The sequence below is a fragment of the Bison bison genome, unplaced genomic scaffold (genome assembly GCF_000754665.1).
Source record: "Bison bison bison isolate TAMUID 2011002044 unplaced genomic scaffold, Bison_UMD1.0 scf7180017864072, whole genome shotgun sequence".
Classification (NCBI taxonomy): domain Eukaryota; kingdom Metazoa; phylum Chordata; class Mammalia; order Artiodactyla; family Bovidae; genus Bison; species Bison bison.
Window position 1 is genome coordinate 6600810 of NW_011494644.1, and position 18444 is coordinate 6619253.

At 44.0% G+C, this 18444-nt stretch overlaps 1 protein-coding gene across 1 annotated transcript in view; it reads left to right on the top strand.

Annotated features, from left to right (window-relative positions):
- Positions 1-18444, top strand: part of PRKCB (protein kinase C, beta) — a 476951-nt gene that overhangs the window by 362055 nt on the left and 96452 nt on the right. Inside the window, exon 12 of the mRNA XM_010837422.1 lies at positions 10670-10766. Coding sequence (XP_010835724.1) covers positions 10670-10766 — 97 coding nt within the window. The remainder of the gene's footprint in view (positions 1-10669; positions 10767-18444) is intronic.

Consider the following 18444-nt stretch of genomic DNA (forward strand, 5'->3'; position numbering starts at 1 on the left):
AAGCAGAAATAGATGTTTTTCTGGAACTCTCTTGCTTTTTCCATGATCCAGTGGATATTGGCAATTTGATCTCTGGTTCCTCTGCCTTTTCTAAAACCAGCTTGAACATCTGGAAGTTCACGGTTCACATATTGCTGAAGCCTGGCTTGGTAAATTTTGAGCATTACTTTACTAGCATGTGAAATGAGTGCAATTGTGCAGTAGTTTGAGCATTCTTTGGCATTGCCTTTCTTTGGGATTGCCGTATAGATAACATTTTATTTAGTCCTCATGCAAAAATTCCATGGACAGAGGAGCCTGGTAGGCTACAGTCCATGGAGTCACAAAGAGTCGGACACGACTGAGCAACTTCACTTTCCTAGACTTTTCCGTGCAAAAAAAAAAGAAAGAATTAGTTGTCAGTATTTTCAAACTCAGGAAATTTTCAATAAAAGTTTGGGCCTACAGGGTAACAAGTGAGAACAGCTGAGTAGTTAATACTGACTTTTGACAGGATGTGGTGGTGGTGGTGGTCTAGTCGGCTAAGTTGTATCTAACTCTTATCACTCCATGGACTGTAGCCCACCAGGCTCCTCGGTCTATGAAATGTTTCAGGCAGGAACACTGGAGTGGGTTGCTGTTTTCCTATTCCATAGGATCTTCTTGGCCCAGGGATTGAACCCAAGTCTCCTACATTGCAGGCAGATTCTTTAGTGATGGAGCAACCAGGGAATCCCATTTGCTGCAGTCCTCATTAGTCCCTATGGTTTTACATCTGTCCCACTTTACACAACAGTATGACTTAAGAGGCCCCATGAGCACTAAAATGGCTCTCACACTGTATTTAAAAGGTATGTTTAATTCACTGTTAGATTTTGACTCCTTAAGAAGATGCCTCTTCACTGGGACTGCTTACCAAGCCTGGCCACCACAGTACTGGGGGGTTACTGTCACTCACGCTAAATTGCTTCAGTTCTTTCTGACTCTTTGTGATCTTGTGGACCCGCCAGGCTTCTCTGTCCATGGCGATTCTCCAGGCAAGAATACTGGAGTGGGTTGCCATGTCCTCCTCCAGGGGATCTTCCTGACCCAGGGATGGAACCCTCATCTGTTATATCTGCTGCATTGTCAGGTGGGTTCTTTACCACTAGCGCCACCTGGGAAGTCCTGGTTACTTTCACAGTCAGCTGCAGTATCTCCCTTGTTCTGGCATGTTTGCTTCTAACAACAACAACATCTTTGCCCAATATTCCTGGCGAAGAGGCTGGGTAGGTCCTCTTTGGTGACTGTTTCTTTCCCAGTTATCTGAGCAGAGGAGTCAGAAGAGATGGTCCACCTTGACACTAGAACTATGGGAGAAGTAGTAATTTGGCAGGGGTCCTGTCTCTTTAAGAGAAATTGTGTCATTTCTGAATGGTCCTTGCTCTGGACTTTTTCAGTTATAAGTGAAAGACAGTCAGAACCAAACTGGTTTAGCAAGAAAGAGAATGGATCATCGGAAGCTCACAAGGGACCTCACGTCCTTTCCATTGTCCGCCTTACAACTTCCTTGTCTCTCCTCCACATTTATCATAGGCATTTATTCACTTTATTTATTTGTGCTCACTCCATCCTAGTCATTAGAAATATATCAAGTATAAGACAGACATGCCCTTGTGAAACTTAGCTTCTAGAAAAGAATGCGAAACCTTGAAGAAGAAATCATACAAATAACTAATCAGTGACTACATGGTAAGAGACGTGAAAGAATGCAGAAGCTGAGACCATAAAAAAAGTGTGCTGATAAGTTCACTTGTACCCTTTTGGGGGAACTTATCTACAAACAAACAGAGTTACAGAAGCAGAAGACAAACTTATGGTTACTGGGGGTGGAGGGGAGGATAGGAGGGATAAATTAGGAGATTGGGATTGATATAGACACATTACTATACATAAAATGGGGCTTCCCAGGTAACTCTGGTATGCCTGCCAATGCAGGAGACATGGATTCGATATCTGGGTCAGGAAGATACCCTGGAGAAGAAAATGGCAACCCACTCCAGTATTCTTGTATGGAAAATCCAGTATTCTTGTCTGGAAAATCCCATGGACAGAGGAGCCTGGTTGGCTACAGTCCATGGAATCACAAAGTCAGACATGAAAGAGCAGGCACGCACATTCTATATATAAAATAGATAACTATTAATAATAAGTACCTACTGTATAGCACAAGGAAGTCTACCCAGTGTTCTGTAATGACCTATATGGAAAAAGAATCTAAAAAACAGTGGATATAGGTATATGTATAATTAATACACTTTGCTGTACAGCAGAAACTAATCAACATTATAAATCAAATATACTCCAATACAATTTTTTTAAAAAATTTAAAAAGAAGTGTGCTAAAGCCCAATCACAAAAGTTAAAGACATAATTCTCATAAAAAAAGATAATGAGCATTTGTTAAAGTTTTCCTTGGCTCATGAGTGAGGAAGCTGGGAAGATGAATGCCTAATTCCATAGGTTTGAGGAATTTTTTTCGGGCTTCCCTGGTGGCTCAGATGGTAAAGAATGGGTTTGATCTCTGGACCAGGAAAATCCCTGGAGAAGGGAATGGCTACCCAGTATTCTTGCCTGGAGAATTCCACGGGCAGAGGAGCCTGGTGGGCTGTAGTCCATGGATCACAGAGAGTTGGACACAACTGAGCAACTAACACTTTCACTTATACTTTCAGACAAAGGAATGCTGAAATAACTTGGCTAAGTTAGATGTAAAACTGGCTGCTGTTAAACAGGGCAGTAAAATCACAGTTTTGGAGGTTATTGTATCTACCAGACCGAAGAACAAAATCTCACCTCGGATTTCTAAAAGTTGACATCTGTCTTTGCAGACTTGGGAGACCATCTGTATCTTACTGGATTGTGAATAATAAATAATAGGACCAAGAGGAAGGAGATAACTAATTAGAAAATGCTCAAGCATGACATTAAAAGGTCACACCATCATCATTTTGCCTCTTCCCCAAGTTCTGGATAATTTTTCTTGACGTCTGGATGATTTGACTTTGCAGGCTCTCAGCATTGCTACTCAGATTGCTTGTTCCTTCCTCTTTAAATCAAGTGTAAAGAGGTTAAACAGAAAGAATGCATGATCCCTGGGGGTATAAATGAGACAGGAGAGAACATAATAATAATAATTATGATAACAATAGCTGCCTCTTATTGACTCTTTCTAGTGCCAGGCTCTGGGCTGATCTCTTCCCAGGTGTCCTGAAGTCATACATTGATACAGTGTTAGTCAGATGTGGGGAAAAAATATAGCTGCTTTATTTTCTATAATGGACCTAGACTTTCTTATGCGGTTTTGTGACCTCCTGGAGGCCGAGGAGAAGGGAACCTTCACTGTAGATGGTGGCTTCTGGGCTTCATTGCTGCAGGGTGATCAACCCTGCCTGGTCCCTGAACCAGCGCCCACAGAGGCAGGACAGTTCTCTCCCCAAGCCCCCAGCTGTGGGGGCATCCTTCTGGCTTTGTGCTGGAATCCCAGGTCCTCGGCTGTTGCCTCTGATTGTGAGCTCCCTTCACAGTGCCTGTCCTCTTTGTCCCGCCCCGTGGGCCACTGCCAGGCCCCACCCTGATCAGCGCTTCCATGACCTCTCATTTTTTGAGTCTCCTGCATGGAGGTCCAGGAGCTCCATCTCAGAGCCCTCTGTCTTTCCCTCTGCAGCTGCTGCTATGCTGTGGCCCTCCGTGCAGGTCTCTGCCCAGGGCTCTGGAGGCAGGGGGCCCAAGCCCTCTGCTTTCACCCCGTCCTCCCCTGCCTCCTTCACATGGTTCTCCAGGCCCCTAAGGGCAGGGCTGTCTCCCACAAGGGCCACATCCCTCTTCCTGGGCCAGCGCCCGCCATGTCTCCTCCCTTGAAGCAAACGGCAGAGTGCAGAGAGGACAGAATGGCTTGATGATAAGGGACGGGCCACCAGGAGTAAGTCCAAATATGACTGCATTTACACTTCCATCAGCTTTTAATTCTCCCAGCACTGCTGGGTGGAACATTCTTCCCTGGATCAGAGTAGTTGATCGGGGCTGAGGTGCACACAGCACATCAGTAACAATGCTGGGGATCAGGTCCAGGTCTCTGTGATGCCAGCATCTAAGCACCTACACATCCCATTCTACCCCCGGTATGGTGGGGGCCTAGAAGGCAGACTGGAAGCTTGGCTCTTCTGACCAGTTAGATGCCTTGTGACCTCAGACTTCGCCACCTGTACCACAGCCTTCTTAGCAGGTCTGATTCCATTCATCAGGAGTAATTATAGCAACCTGCCTCCATCTGTCTCTTGGGATAGTTGCAAAGTTGATGAAATAATAGTAGGAAGGGAACTTCTACAAAAATAAAAGCCCTCTTCAGATGCTGTAGATAAAAGTCCTTTTCAGATGTAGGGCCATGTAGGGCCAAGATATCTATGATGCTGTCTTACCTTGAAATATACCAAATGCTAGAAATTTGGGTTCTTGACCCAGGTATTTTTTTTTTTAACAGATATATTTTTTTAAACATTTATTCATTGATCTGCATTGGGTCTTAGTTGCGTCATGCGGGATCTTTCATTGTGGCACACGGACTCTCTAGTTGGGGTGAACAGGCTAAGTTGCTCCATGGCACGTGGGATCTTAGTTCCCCGACCAGGGATTGAACCCACGCCCCCTGCATTGCAAGGTGGATTCTAAACCACCAGACCACCGGGGAAGTCCAAACCCAGGAATTCTTTTAACCCTGTGCGATCTAGGGTGTGTCCCATTCCCTCTGTGAGACTCAGTGTGCCCCTCTGGAAGGGGACGAGCGCTCCCTGCTCTTCTGCGGTTCTCATTTAAGGCCGCCTGGCAGAAACAGCAAGGAACGCGTCCAGATGTGACGCACCAGCCCCGGGCCTGCATCTGCTGCTCTGCTGCCAGTTCTGTGTCTGTTGTCAAACCCTCTCCTTTGTTTCTAATTTTGTGTCTTTATACCGTGTTCTTTCCTTCCCCTTGTTTTTTCAGAAGTTTATCTGTTTCACTGTTGTTGTTTTTTTTTTACTTCTTCAAAGAGTCTGGGATTTGTATATCAGTTCTGTGTTTCTGTTTTCTCCTTTCCCGTAGGTTTGTTTTGTGGTTGTCTTTGAATTTCAGTTGAATATTTGGCTAATTTATTTTTTTCTCTCTTAACTTACGCTGCTCTTTAAAAATAACAGGCAAGCATTGGCGGGAACAGAAATTTCTGTTTTGATACATCGCATTGAGCTTTTGTGGCTTACTCGAAGTTTGCAGTCGTATTTTTAATTTTCTTTCTAACATGCTTTTCCTTAGGCATGTTTTATAGCTAGAGGCTATAACTTAACGTAAAGTCTTAACTTTTTGTTTACCTTTTTATTACTAATGTTCAGTGACAGTTTTTGTGCTTTATAGCCAGAGAATATGGCCTGTGCATTTTTCATGTTTTCCTTGCCATTCTTTTTTTTTTTTCAATTTAGCTTAGTGTATGGTCAGTGTTGCTAATTGTTCTGTGTACATTTCAATAGGAAGATTTATTTACTATTTGTAATCTTGGGCAACATCTTTTTAGTAGCCTCACATATCCCATTCTTATAGCTATGCCTCAACTTAAATAATAATATTCTTATTATAAGATGTGCAATGTTTACCTATATAAATAATTCTACAGTAAATATACTTATAAGTGAAAACTTTGCTTTAAATATCTCAGTCGCTAAGTTGTGTCCGACTTTTGTGACCCCATGGACTGTCCATGGGGTTTTCTAAGCAAGAATACTAGAATGGGTTGCCATTTCCTTCTCAGGGGGATCTTCCCGATGCAAGGATCAAACCTGTGTCTCCTGCATTAGCAGGCAGATTCTTTATCACTGAACCACCTGGGAAGCCCTTGCCTTAATTATTTCCTAATAAATTCTTAAGCCTGGAATCAGTAGCTTTGAGGATATATGCATTATTAAAGTATTTACCATATTGTTCTATCATTTTTTTCAGTTAATTTACATTCTCACCAGTGCTGTGTGAGACTTTTCCTTTCACCCACGCTTGTCAACATCTGGTATTATAAATTTCAAAGATGATGCAGAAGCTATACATATTTTGTTACTAAATATATATATATATATATTTAGATAATATACATGCATAATGTGATATACATTTTATATGTACTTTAATAATATAAATGTTTATTATTTACATACATTTGTTACTAATTACGTTGAATGCTTTCATTTGTATATTGCCTTTTTTTTGTTTTCATAAGCGACTGTGTACTGTGTTTTGCCTATTATTTTCTTACTAATTTAGACGTTTTTATATAAGAGGGATAATACTGTCTTTGCTGAAATATGCGTTGCAATATTCCCTTCTTTCATGTTGTATGTTAATTTTGGGAATATGCATTTTTTTCTTAGTGGTATATAAAACATTCCATTCAAATCTAATTAGCATAATAAATATCAAGCCAACTGCCAGGAAAAGTTCTCAAGTTTGTCCTCTAATGCCCTAATTGTTCACTGGATTATCCATCCTAGTGTTCACTGTCTCCAATGGATTTTAAAACTTAGAATTATATATATTTTTTTTCTGAAAGTAGTTTTTCCTAAGTTCAAATTGTTCCTGCTTCATAGATGCATTCACCTCTTGGAACTCACTGAAAATATGAGTTAGATATTGTTTGGAATTTTGTTTCTTTTGACACTGGTTCTATTTCATGGAAACTGGATTCCTCGTTGTTTCTCTTTATTTGAGAGAGGTTGTTCATGTGCCCTCCACATAGAATGGTGAGCATAGAAATGTGAGTGTGTGTGTATGTGTTAGTCGCTTAGTCATGTCTGACTCTTTGCAACCCCATGGACTGTAATGGTCCAGGCGCCTCTGTCCACGGCATTCGCCAGGCAAGAACTCTGGAGTGGGTTGCCGTGCCCTTCTCCAGGGGATCTTCCCGACCCAGGGATTGAACCTAGTTCTCTTGCATTTCAGGCAGATTCTTTACCGTCTGAGCTACCAGGGAAGCCCAAGAAACCTGAGTGTCCTGTTCTAATCTATCATACCCAGATGAAGGGACAAAGAAGTCTTTTGTATTTTTGAAATTCTTCTTTGTCAGGTCTGGGGTCCCGGTCCTATAGATACCGGGGGGAGGGCTGTGACCTGAGACAGCCACACAGCAGGCAGCCCTGCTACCTGATGGTGGGGCATCTTCTGCCTGCTGGGTTTGTGCATCTCAAAGCTGGAAGGGATCCCTGTTCCTCCTTTCTGATGGGTTCACTGTCCATATCCAGAGGCCATAGTGACAGCGTACTGGCCACAGCGAATGTGAGGGGTGGGGGGCTCCTGTTTTGACCAATGCCCCAGGCGCTGGTGTGTCCTGTACCTCCTGAATATGGATCAAAATTGGTGATCCTCATCCTATCTCTGGTGGTCTGATCCAGGGTTGCTAGTGGGGTCCTGTGAGGTTCCCACTGACTGATCACAGCTGGTCAATCCCTCTTAACATATATCTTCCAAAATACTTTCTACTCCAAATGGATTAGGTAGTGCATGGTTGAGATGCTGGCCATATAGAACTGTAACTGGACAAAACTATTCTTCTGTTGGTGTTGCTTCAGTTCTTGAGTTTGCTGCAGAGAAAGTCTCAGAGGGCCCTGATGTATTCTAAATGCTCTTTAACCCTTGCTGTTTGCTGAGCTCCCATTTTAACAAAGTAGGGGGCAGGCGTTAGTCTCAGAGCCTTTGGTAAGCAATACCATCTACTTGGTTTTTTTTTTTTTTCACTTTTTATTAGAGTATCATTGCTTTACAATGTTATGTCATTTTCGGCTGTACAACAAAGTGAATCAGCCACATGTATGAGTAACTTTGATTTGCATGTGTTTAATTTTTCACAGATACGTACTTTCTGCTTAACAAATGATATTGGTTTTCTTTACAAGGAAGAGATATAGAGTGTCCTTTTAAAGTGAATTTATTATTTAAAAAAGAGGTGATTAAATGAAAGCATTAAGTTGATAATAACATCCAGATTTAGCAAAATCCACAAAGGTGAATGAATTTTGCCAAAGACTGCTCCGTGCTCTCTTACTAGCACTTTAATTTGTGGAACTTCCTGGAAGTCCCTGCTTTGTGGATAGCACCCTTCTTGATTTCCAGCAAAGATACAGATGTTCTCTTATTTTTATATTTCTTTGGGTAATTTCAGTGGAAGTTTGGAAGATGAGCATTGACTATTAAATGTGGAGGCATCTGGGCTCAAACTGGCATCTTGGCTTTGAGTCACCTATCTGTCTATTTTTAGAAGCTGCCGAGGAAGATTTGTGAATGGAGAAAAACATTGTGATGAAAACTGTAAATTTTGCTTAGGAAGTCTTTGGGAGTGAGGAATTTGGGGTTCTTTTTTCGCCCAATGACTTAATTGTCTTTGGAATGTCCCTTTTCCTTCCTCACGCTCATCTCAGTCTGACTAGATGAAAATATCTTTGTGGTCTAGAAACAAATTGAAACCATTTTGTTTATTATAATAATATGAATATCAGTAACAATGATGATGATGCCTTTTATTAAACACTTGCTAAATGCCAGATTTTATTTTCTTGGGCTCCAAAATCGCTGCATGGTGACTGCAGCCATGAAATTAAAAGACACTTGCTCCTTGGAAGAAAAGCTATGACCAACCTAGACTGCATTTTGAAAAGCAGAGACATTACTTTGCCAACAAAGGTCTGTATAGTCAAAGCTATGGTTTTTCCAGCAGTCACACATGGATGTGAGAGTTGGACCATAAAGAAGGCTGAGCGCCAAAGAATTGATGCTTTTGAACTGTGGTGTTGGAGAATACTCTTGAGAGTCCCTTGGACTGCATGGATATCCAACCAGTCCATCCTAAAGGAAATCAGTCCTGAATATTAATTGAAAGGACTGATGCTGAAGCTGAAACTCCAGTACTTTGACTACCTGATGTGAAGAGCCGACTCTGATGCCGGTAAAGATTGAAGGCAGAAGGAGAAGGGGATGACAGAGAACAAGATGGTTGGATGGCATTACCGACTCAGTGGACATGAGTTTGAACAAGCTCCAGGAGACGAAGGACAGAGAAGCCTTGCATGCTGCAGTCCATGGGGTCACAAGGAGACGGACACGACTGAGTAACAACAAAATGCCAGCCACCAGGCTTATCATCTTACATACATCATCACGTGTCAACTTCACCATGATCCTATGGAAAAGGCTTTTATTCCTGTTTATAGATGAGAAGAATCAAGGCTCGAGGGATCTTCCTAGCTCATTCAATTACCCAAAGAGGCAAGGGAAGAGGTGAAATTTGGACCCAGGCATGGTTCGACTCCAGGACTTGTGTACTTTCTCAGGAGCTTGACTACCAGACACTTTGGGAAGGTGTCTGTGTAGAAAAACAGCATCATTGAGTGAAGTCCATAGTCTTCCAAGCGCTGCCGAGTGCTGAGTGGCAAGGTGGCAGTGTGTTACAGTGGAAGGGGGTAGGAATGCTGGGACAGCGAGATACAGTGATACAGCGTGATACATCAGCCTTCTTTCAGAATCAGAAAGCACTTTCTTGTTGTCAGTCACTAAGTTGTGTCCGATTCTTTGCGACCTCATGAATTGCAGCACGCCAGGCTTCTCTGCTTCACTATCTCCTAGAATTTGCTCAAACTCATGTCCATTGAGTTGGTAATGCTATCTAGCCGTCTCAACTTCTCTTCTTGCCCTCAATCTTTCCCAGCATCAAGGTCTTTCCTAATGAGTGGGCTCTTTGCATCAGGCTGCTGAAGTATTGGAGCTTCAGCATCAGTCCTTCCAATGAATAATCAGTTGATTGGTTTGATCTCCTTGCTGTCCAAGGGACTCTCAGGTGTCTTCTCCAGCACCACAATTCAAAAGCATTAGTTCTTCAACACTCAGCTTTCTTTATGGTCCAACTCTAACATCCATTAATGGGCCCCGCAAAATGGATAGAAACAATGACTGTTATAACCAAGAAAATCCTGTGTGTCTATGTGTGTGTACAGGCTGACAAAGAACTTTGCATTCTATAAACATATTTTTTCTGATGTCTTTCTGATGGTTATAAAAATATAAATGAGGGAAGAGATAGGGAGTGTGGAATTGACATGTAAATACTGTTATATTTAAAATGGATAATCAACAGAGTCATACTGTATAGCACAGGGAACTTTGCTCAATGTTATGTGGCAGCCTGGATGGGAGGGGAGTTTAGGGGAGAATGGACACATGTATGTGTGTGTGTGTATATATATATATATATATTTATATGGCTGAGTCCCTTTTCCATCCACCTGAAACTATTACAACATTGTTAATCAGCTATACTCCAATATAAAACAAAAAGTTAAAAAGAAAAGCAAACCTCTTCCTGGAAAACCACCGGGGAATTTGAGTTTTTTGCATATGAGCCACCTGTTCTCCTTGTGTGGCCCTGCAATAAACCTTTCTCTGCTCCAAACAAAAGTTTCTCTGCACATACATACACATAATATACCTACCTACACACACACACCCACCCACACACACACACAGATACATCCCCAAACCAAACACCCATCAACACATGTTTTTAAAGCAGTTTTCTGTAGACCCCTCTCCCTTATCCTAATCATCAGAATATGAAGTAGCATCATGGAGTTTGTCTTTCCTTTGCTCCCTTTAGGTTTAAGTTACTGAGCCAGGAGGAAGGCGAGTACTTCAACGTGCCCGTGCCACCGGAAGGCAGTGAGGGCAACGAGGAACTGCGACAGAAATTCGAGGTGAGATGTCTTTCTTTCAGCATCGGTGGGAACCAGCTGAGTCTGCCTCCGTACTGTTTTTCTTGTTCGTGGTGTGATTTCTACCAAGGCCTTTCACGATCCTGGGCCTTGGAAATGTTGTTCCACCTCCCAGAAAACTACATATCCTTCAAGATCTCAATTAAGTGTTCCCTGCCTTCTGACATCATCCTGCCTCCTTGTCTTCAATCAGATTTAGACCTTTCCTTAAACGTGTTCATTCGCTACATGGGTCATTTGGATGGTGGCTTGGACAGGAATGTCAGTAACAATGAATGAAAACAGTGGATAAGGTAGTGATTATATTCTGGAAGCTGAGTCAAGTAGGCTTGCTGAGGTCTGGAATTTGGATTTGGATCTGTTGTCAGTGGGATGGTGCTGTATTAACGCATGGAATTAACTGTGCTTGAAATACCTTTAGGTGCATCTTCCCAAGATTAAGAGCCCTTGGCTCTGACCTTGGGCAGTAGCGCTGGTCTGTTTCTACCCCAGGCAAACCCCTTCTCCCCTGTGGGGCCACATAAACTCCATTTTCCAGGAGTTTGGGATGTATATGGGATGTGAAGGTGTGTAGGACATATCCCAGTTTTACAAAGAAAATGCTTTGGGGAAATAGGTTTGAGTTCTTTCATTAAGTGTGTATTGAGTGATTTTAAAGTAGTTTCATAAGGGAAAACTCATTATTTTGTTCACAGGAACTTAATATACGAAGTCTGATGGGAAATCATCAATTCTAGATAAGCAATGATGGTCTACTAACTCTGAAAAATTGTATGAAATATCTAAAATGAAATAGGTTACTGTCATTGTTATTCGTCCAGTAATCACGCAAGCAAATAGAAGCAGAACGTGACCAGGTAAAGTTCTGTGACAGAGAGGTCCATGGTGCTTTGAGAAGATGTAAGAGGGAAATATAACATCTGAGAGGGCAGGGAAGGAGCCTCTGAGGAAACAACACAGGAGGTTAACCAAGTAAAGGGGGGAAAAAGCCTTTCATTCCAAGAGGAGAGCAGATATAAAGGCCCTGTGTTGGGCGATCTGTTGCAACTATGGGATGCTCAAAGATGGCCAGTGTGGCTGGAGCAGAGAGAGCAAAGTCTGAATTCAAAGTGCGGCTGGGAGGTGGTGGGGGTCAGAGTAGTGCTGGCTTTGGCAAGGGTTTGGGCATTTATTCCAAGAACCGTCTTAGAGTCCCCTCAGCTAGATAGAAATAGTACTTGGATCCTGACCCTTGTCTTGAGCCTGCACCCTCCGTAAAACCTGGTGATGGTTCTGACCCAGTGGGACTTCCCATCATGGAAGCAAGTGGAGTAAACATGTTGGCCATGGGCTCATCAGTCATTCTCCAGGGAACTCGATCACAGGTTCATCCTCACAGGGCCACTCAAGCCCAAATGAGTGGATGAAAGTTAAAAACTGGACACTGGGAACTTCCCCGCTGGTCCAGTGGTTAAGAATCCGCCTGCCAATCCAGGGGACACGGATTTGATCCCTGGTGTGACAAGATCCCACGTGCTGCGGGGCAGCTAAGCCTGGACACCACAACCACGGAGTCCAGGTGCTGAAAATACTGAAGCCTGAGCCCCTAGAGCCTGTGCTCCGCAACAAGAGAAGCCTCTGCAACGAGAAGTCCGAGGAGTGCAGCCAAAGAGTAGCCGCTGCTCGCTGCAACTAAAGAAAAGCCCGTGTGCAGCAGCGAAGACTCAGTATAGCCAAAAATAAATAAATAAATAAAAAAGAACTGGACACTGATTTTTTTTTTTTTTTAAAAAGGTAGGACTGGAGGGCAGGCCTTCCACAGAGCTCTTTCCAGTTCCTTCCCTCAACTTTCTGATGGAGTGGTGTCCGTTTGCTGCGGAGTTAAAAATGTCCTCTTGTGGATGAAAAAAAGAAAATAAGACCAGTGTTTTCTTATATAAAATGAAGTCTCAGTTTTGCAAAATAATTTCTTCTGTCTTAGGGCAGCTGGGGTGACATTTCAGAACACCCAGGAAAACATTTCTTACATGAACAGAGCATTTGTCTGGGCCAGTTACTGGCTTGAAGGAAAGGACTGTTTTATCTGCGTGCAACAAAACGTGTCCCTTTATTTCCCGAAAGAGCCTGCAAACGCTTGTTTATGCCTGAGTGGTAATCGCTCCACACCATAGTTTGTTGATTAAAAAAATGTTTCCAAGAGACCGAAAATTGTTCCCAGACACATAGAGGAATTTCAGTTGACCTTGAACGTGAGAAATGTAATCCCTGTGCAATAACCAATTAGCACCCAGAATGACTCAGAAATTACTTTCAAGCCTCTTATCTGGAGAAATTCTGAGTGACGGTAAAATCGAGCTGCAGAAATTGGCATAATAGAATTTCATGGTAGGGTGAGCTTGGTGAAGTTACTGCTCGTGGTCTGTTTCAGGACGTCGGAGGAGGCCGTTTGGGGACTTCTGTCCGGCCATGGTCTTGCTGATAGGCTGGGGAAAGCTCCACCATTTTGCTTGGTTCCAAATGGGTCTTCTGAGAGTTGTAGACATTTTTTTTGGGTGGTTGATTTTTAAATTTTTTATTAATAGTTATTTTTAATTAATTGATTATTGGTTTACAATAATGGTTTGGTTTCTGTCACACATCAACATGAATTAACCACAGGTGTACATATATCCTTTGCCTCTCCAAATCCCTCCCATTCCCTCCCACCTCCCGCTCATTCCCACCCTTCTAGATTATTCCAGAGTCCCAGTTTGAGTTCCTGAGTCATACAGAAAATTCCCATTGGCTATCTATTTACAGAGAAATTTTTGATTTAATAAAATGCTCACTGCTGCTGCTGCTGCTGCTGCTGCTAAGTCGCTTCAGTCTCTCTATGTGCCTTTTATTAAGTGTTTTAGAAGTATTAACTCATATAATTCAATCCTTACAGCCACCTTGACTGGTTGGTACTCCTATCATCCCCCTTTATCTTTTACAGATGAGGAAACTGAGGCCCAGAGAGGTTAAGCAACTTTCTAACATCCCTCAGCTGGTCGCTGTCTCACTTTGAGTTTCCCCAGAAACAGACTCTCAGGATTCAAGTCCACATGGTTTCTTTAGGGGCTTCTCAGGTGGCGCTAGTGGTAAAGAACCTACCTGCCATGCTGGAGACATAAGAGACTCAGGTTCACTCCCTGGGTTGAGAAGATCCCCTGGAGGAGGGAGTGGCAACCCACTCCAGTATCCTTGCCTGGAGAATTCCATGGACAGAGGAGCTTGGCAGTGACACCGAGAAGCATCTAGCGTAGTGAGGACGTGAGGCAGGGAGAGGAAGTGAGTTGGGAAAGGATGTACTATCAGCAAGATACCACTGTGGGCAACTGGAGTTTAATCCTGCTTTAGCTGGGGTTTAGCGTGGGCCACAGGGTTTCCAGTCAAGGAGCAAGCAGCTGAATTATTATCCACCAGTCCCTCTTCCATCACTGGCTGCTTCTGGGGAATTAGCTTGTCAGCGGTTTCAACTTGGCCTGCCAGTGGACTATACTTGCTCCTGCAGTCAGGAAATGAGCCTGTAGACAGAGTCACAGGTGTCAGCGGCCAGCAGCCCAGGTGTAGAGGGGCGGGGGTGGAGGGGCGCCAAAGGGTCTTGGCTGGATGACTGGGGCTACAGCTGTGCAGCGTAGCCTGTGCTGTTCAGGTGGTTCGAGAGCCAGCTTGCCTGCATTTGAGTCCCAGCTCTTCCCTTCCTTGCTGGATGCTGAAGGCAAGTTACTTTATCTCTGAGCTTTTGATTCCCCATCTGCAAAGTGGGGGTATCATGATACTTCTGCTCTCTGGAGGGTCTGTGGCAGTGAATGAAACAATGCACTTTAAACAGTCTGGGGACTTCCTGGTGCTCCAGTGACTAAGACTCTGTGCTCCCAGGGCAGGGGTTGGGGTTCCAACCCCTGGTCAGGGAACTAGATCCCGCATGTTGCAACTAAGACCTGGTGCAGCCAAATAAAAAAATTGAATAAATAAATCAGCCTGGCATGTGATATTATTCAGATGTCAGCCCATCATTATCATCCTCCCAGAATACATACAGAATAAATAATGCTCCAGACCTGCCCCTCCTGGTCTTTGGAAGGGCTGCTTGGGGGTTCAGAGCATCAGCGTGGACTTGTAGTCTACTGGGGTCTCTGCCACCACTGTTGGGTGTGAAAGTGCCCTAGGAGCTCCTTGCAGAGGGTAGGGGTGGTAGAGGAGTTTAGTTTAAGCCAATACAGGCATTCTTCATCTGAAACGGAGCCCTGAAGCCTGGCAGCCCAGGTGCCTTCACCCTCCCCTGGTGCAGCCTGGCAAGAGGCAGGGCTCTTTCTCAGAAGCACCTCTGTCTGCTCTCTCTTTGAGCGCTGAGTCCTGGGGCTCTAAATTGCAGACATGAAAAGGCGACCATTAGTGTATCCTGTTTCTGAAGGCATATTCAGCCCAGCAAGACAGAAGATCATTTAAATTTGGGCCTCAGTTTTAAAATGTGTTTGCTCTTCGATGGAGGACCTTGCTAGGCACAAGGTGGCTGGGAGTTCAGAGGGACACAGGACAGGATTCTTGTTCTCCAAAGATCACAAGCCCAAAAGTGTCTAGGATCTGGGCATTTAACAAGGAGTGGGGAGAGCTTGGTGTGAGACAGCAGGGCTGGTGGTGAGAGCGGTAAATGAGATAAACTGGAGCCCGAATGTCCCGTCTACAGGCACGGTGGCTTATGGATGGGCCCAGTGTTGCCAGATCTACTTCTTTAGAAGAAGCAAGGATTTGGGTTTTTAATATGGTATCTTCACCCCACTCCAGTACTCCTGCCTGGAAAATCTCATGGATGGAGGAGCCTGGTGGGCTGCAGACCATGGGGTCGCTAAGAGTTGGACACGACTGAGTGACTTCACTTTCACTTTTCACTTTCGTGCATTGGAGAAGGAAATGGCAACCCACTCAAGTGTTCTTGCCTGGAGAATCCCAGGGATGGGGCAGTCTGGTGGGCTGCCGTATATGGGGTTGCACAGAGTCAGACATGACTGAAGTGACTTAGCAGCAGCAGCAGCAGCTCCTAATTTTTAACAGATGTCAAGCAATGTAAATATTAGTGCAGACCAGGCCAACAGGCTATTAGACTTCTGATCTAGCATGTAGAGGCTAAGATAACATGCTTAGTTCAGGCTCTGATCACAAAAAGCCATAGCCTGACATTTATTTCTCATAGTTCTGGAGGCTGGAGAGTCTAGGGTCAAGGTGCTGGCAGAATTGTCTGGTGAGAGTCTGCTTCCTGGTCCATAGTCATCTTATCACTGTGTCCTCACATGTGAAAGGGGCAAAGGAACTCTCTAGGGTCTCTTTAATTGGGGCACTAATCCCATCCGTGAGGGCTCCACCCTCATGACCTAATCCCCTCCTGCAGGCCCCACCTCCTAACACCATCACCTTTGAGGGTTAGGATGTCAGCATGTGTCAGCTTTGGGGAGGACACAGACATCCGTCTACAGCATAAGCCCACTTTACCTAAGAGGAAAGTCACACAAGCAAATTGAGATGGAGTGTGGAATTCAGAAGAGAGAAGGTTTCTTGCAGGACTGAGGAATGAAGCTGTTTCCCACTTGCTGCTCCTTGAAGAACAGGAAAAAATTTTTCCTCTAAGCAATCAAAGGGAGAAATGGGAGAGTGAGCATGCCTCACTCCTTCCCCTTCAGGGGGTGTGCTGGGCCCTGCAGGTGGAGGGAAGCAGATCTCAGGGCTGGAACAGGGACTGGGAACCAGGCACGGTCAGGACATGGATCTTCACGGGCTGGAGATTGGAGTGTGTGAATCAGGTGGGCCCCGAGTCAGGGTTCAGAGACATCATAATAAAGCAAGGGGATGGTGGCAGCGGGGAGGGAGATAGTGGGGCAGGAGGGAGGGAGGGGACGTGTTTGGATCAGGACAGCCAGGGAAAATCTCTGGGAGCTGGAGGGTGAGGATTTGGGATGATAGGAAGACATGGCCTCCAAAAGCAATGTGGCTTCTGTTCTAGACTCTTTTCTTTCTTTCTTAAATGCTTTAAAAAAATATGAACCATTTTTAAAGTCTTTATTGAATTTGTTACAAATTGTTTCTGTTTTATGTTTTGGTTTTTTGACCCCAAGGCATGTGGGATCTTAACTCCAGGACCAGGGATCAAACCCACACTCCCTGCGTTGAAAGGTGAAATCTTAACCACTGGACCACCAGGGAGGTCCCTAAGCTCTTTTCTTGTTTACAGTTTCCCTGGCTATCTGCTTTTAACTACCCCTTAACCCATGCCTTAACCCTCAAATCCACCTCCAGTTCTTATGTCATTTCTTAACCCGAAACCCACATGATACAACTGCTCACTGGGTATTTATTTATACTGGGTTGTCCCAGAGACACTTAAATCTCGACAAATCTTTATTAAAAAATAACTGGACCAAGAATCCTCTCGAATACCTTGCTAGTAGCCAAAATGCGGAGACAACACAAATGCCTGTAAACAAGAGAATGAACTTAAACAGTGAATGCTACTCAGCAGTACAAAAGCAAACCACTGATTCGTGCATGCAGCAAACGACGTGAGTGAATTTCAAGACCATTATGATGAGTGAGAGAAGCCAGGCGCGAAAAACGACATACCCCATGGAGGAAAACTTAACACTCTCACAGTACGTCTGATGCCAAGCGTATGGGTTTTCCATCCCAAGAAATTCTCCAGTTCTCTGTGGACACCAACTAGGTGTTCTCCAGTTTAATTCAGTTTGGACACTAGCTGCTCAGAGTCAGCACAAACCTCATAGGTTAAGGGCTCATTCCTACAGGACATCCCCCCTGCAACTTTCTTTTATTTATTTTATTTTATTTTTAAACTTTACAGTATTGTATTAGTTTTGCCAAATATCGAAATGAATCTGCCACAGGTATACATGTGTTCCCCATCCTGAACCCTCCTCCCTTCTCCCTCCCCATACCATCCCTCTGGGTCGTCCCAGTGCACAAGCCCCAAGCATCCAGTTTCGTGCATTGAACCTGGACTGGCAACTCGTTTCATACATGATATTATACATGTTTCATTGCCATTCTCCCAAATCTTCCCACCCTCTCCCTGTCCAACAGAGTCCATAAGACTGATCTATACATCAGTGTCTCTTTTGCTGTCTCATACACAGGGTTATTGTTACCATCTTTCTAAATTCCGTATATATGCGTTAGTATACTGTATTGGTGTTTTTCTTTCTGGCTTACTTCACTCTGTATAATAGGCTCCAGTTTCATCCACCTCATTAGAACTGATTCAAATGTATTCTTTTTAATGGCTGAGTAATACTCCATTGTGTATATGTACCACAGCTTTCTTATCCATTCATCTGCTGATGGACATCTAGGTTGCTTCCATGTCCTGGCTATTATAAACAGCGCTGCGATGAACATTGGGGTACACGTGTCTCTTTCCCTTCTGGTTTCCTCAGTGTGTATGCCCAGCAGTGGGATTGCTGGGTCATAAGGCAGTTCTATTTCCAGTTTTTTAAGGAATCTCCACACTGTTCTCCATAGTGGCTGTACTAGTTTGCATTCCCACCAACAGTGTAAGAGGGTTCCCTTTTCTCCACACCCTCTCCAGCATTTATTGCTTGTAGATTTTTGGATCGCAGCCATTCTGACTGGCGTGAAATGGTACCTCATA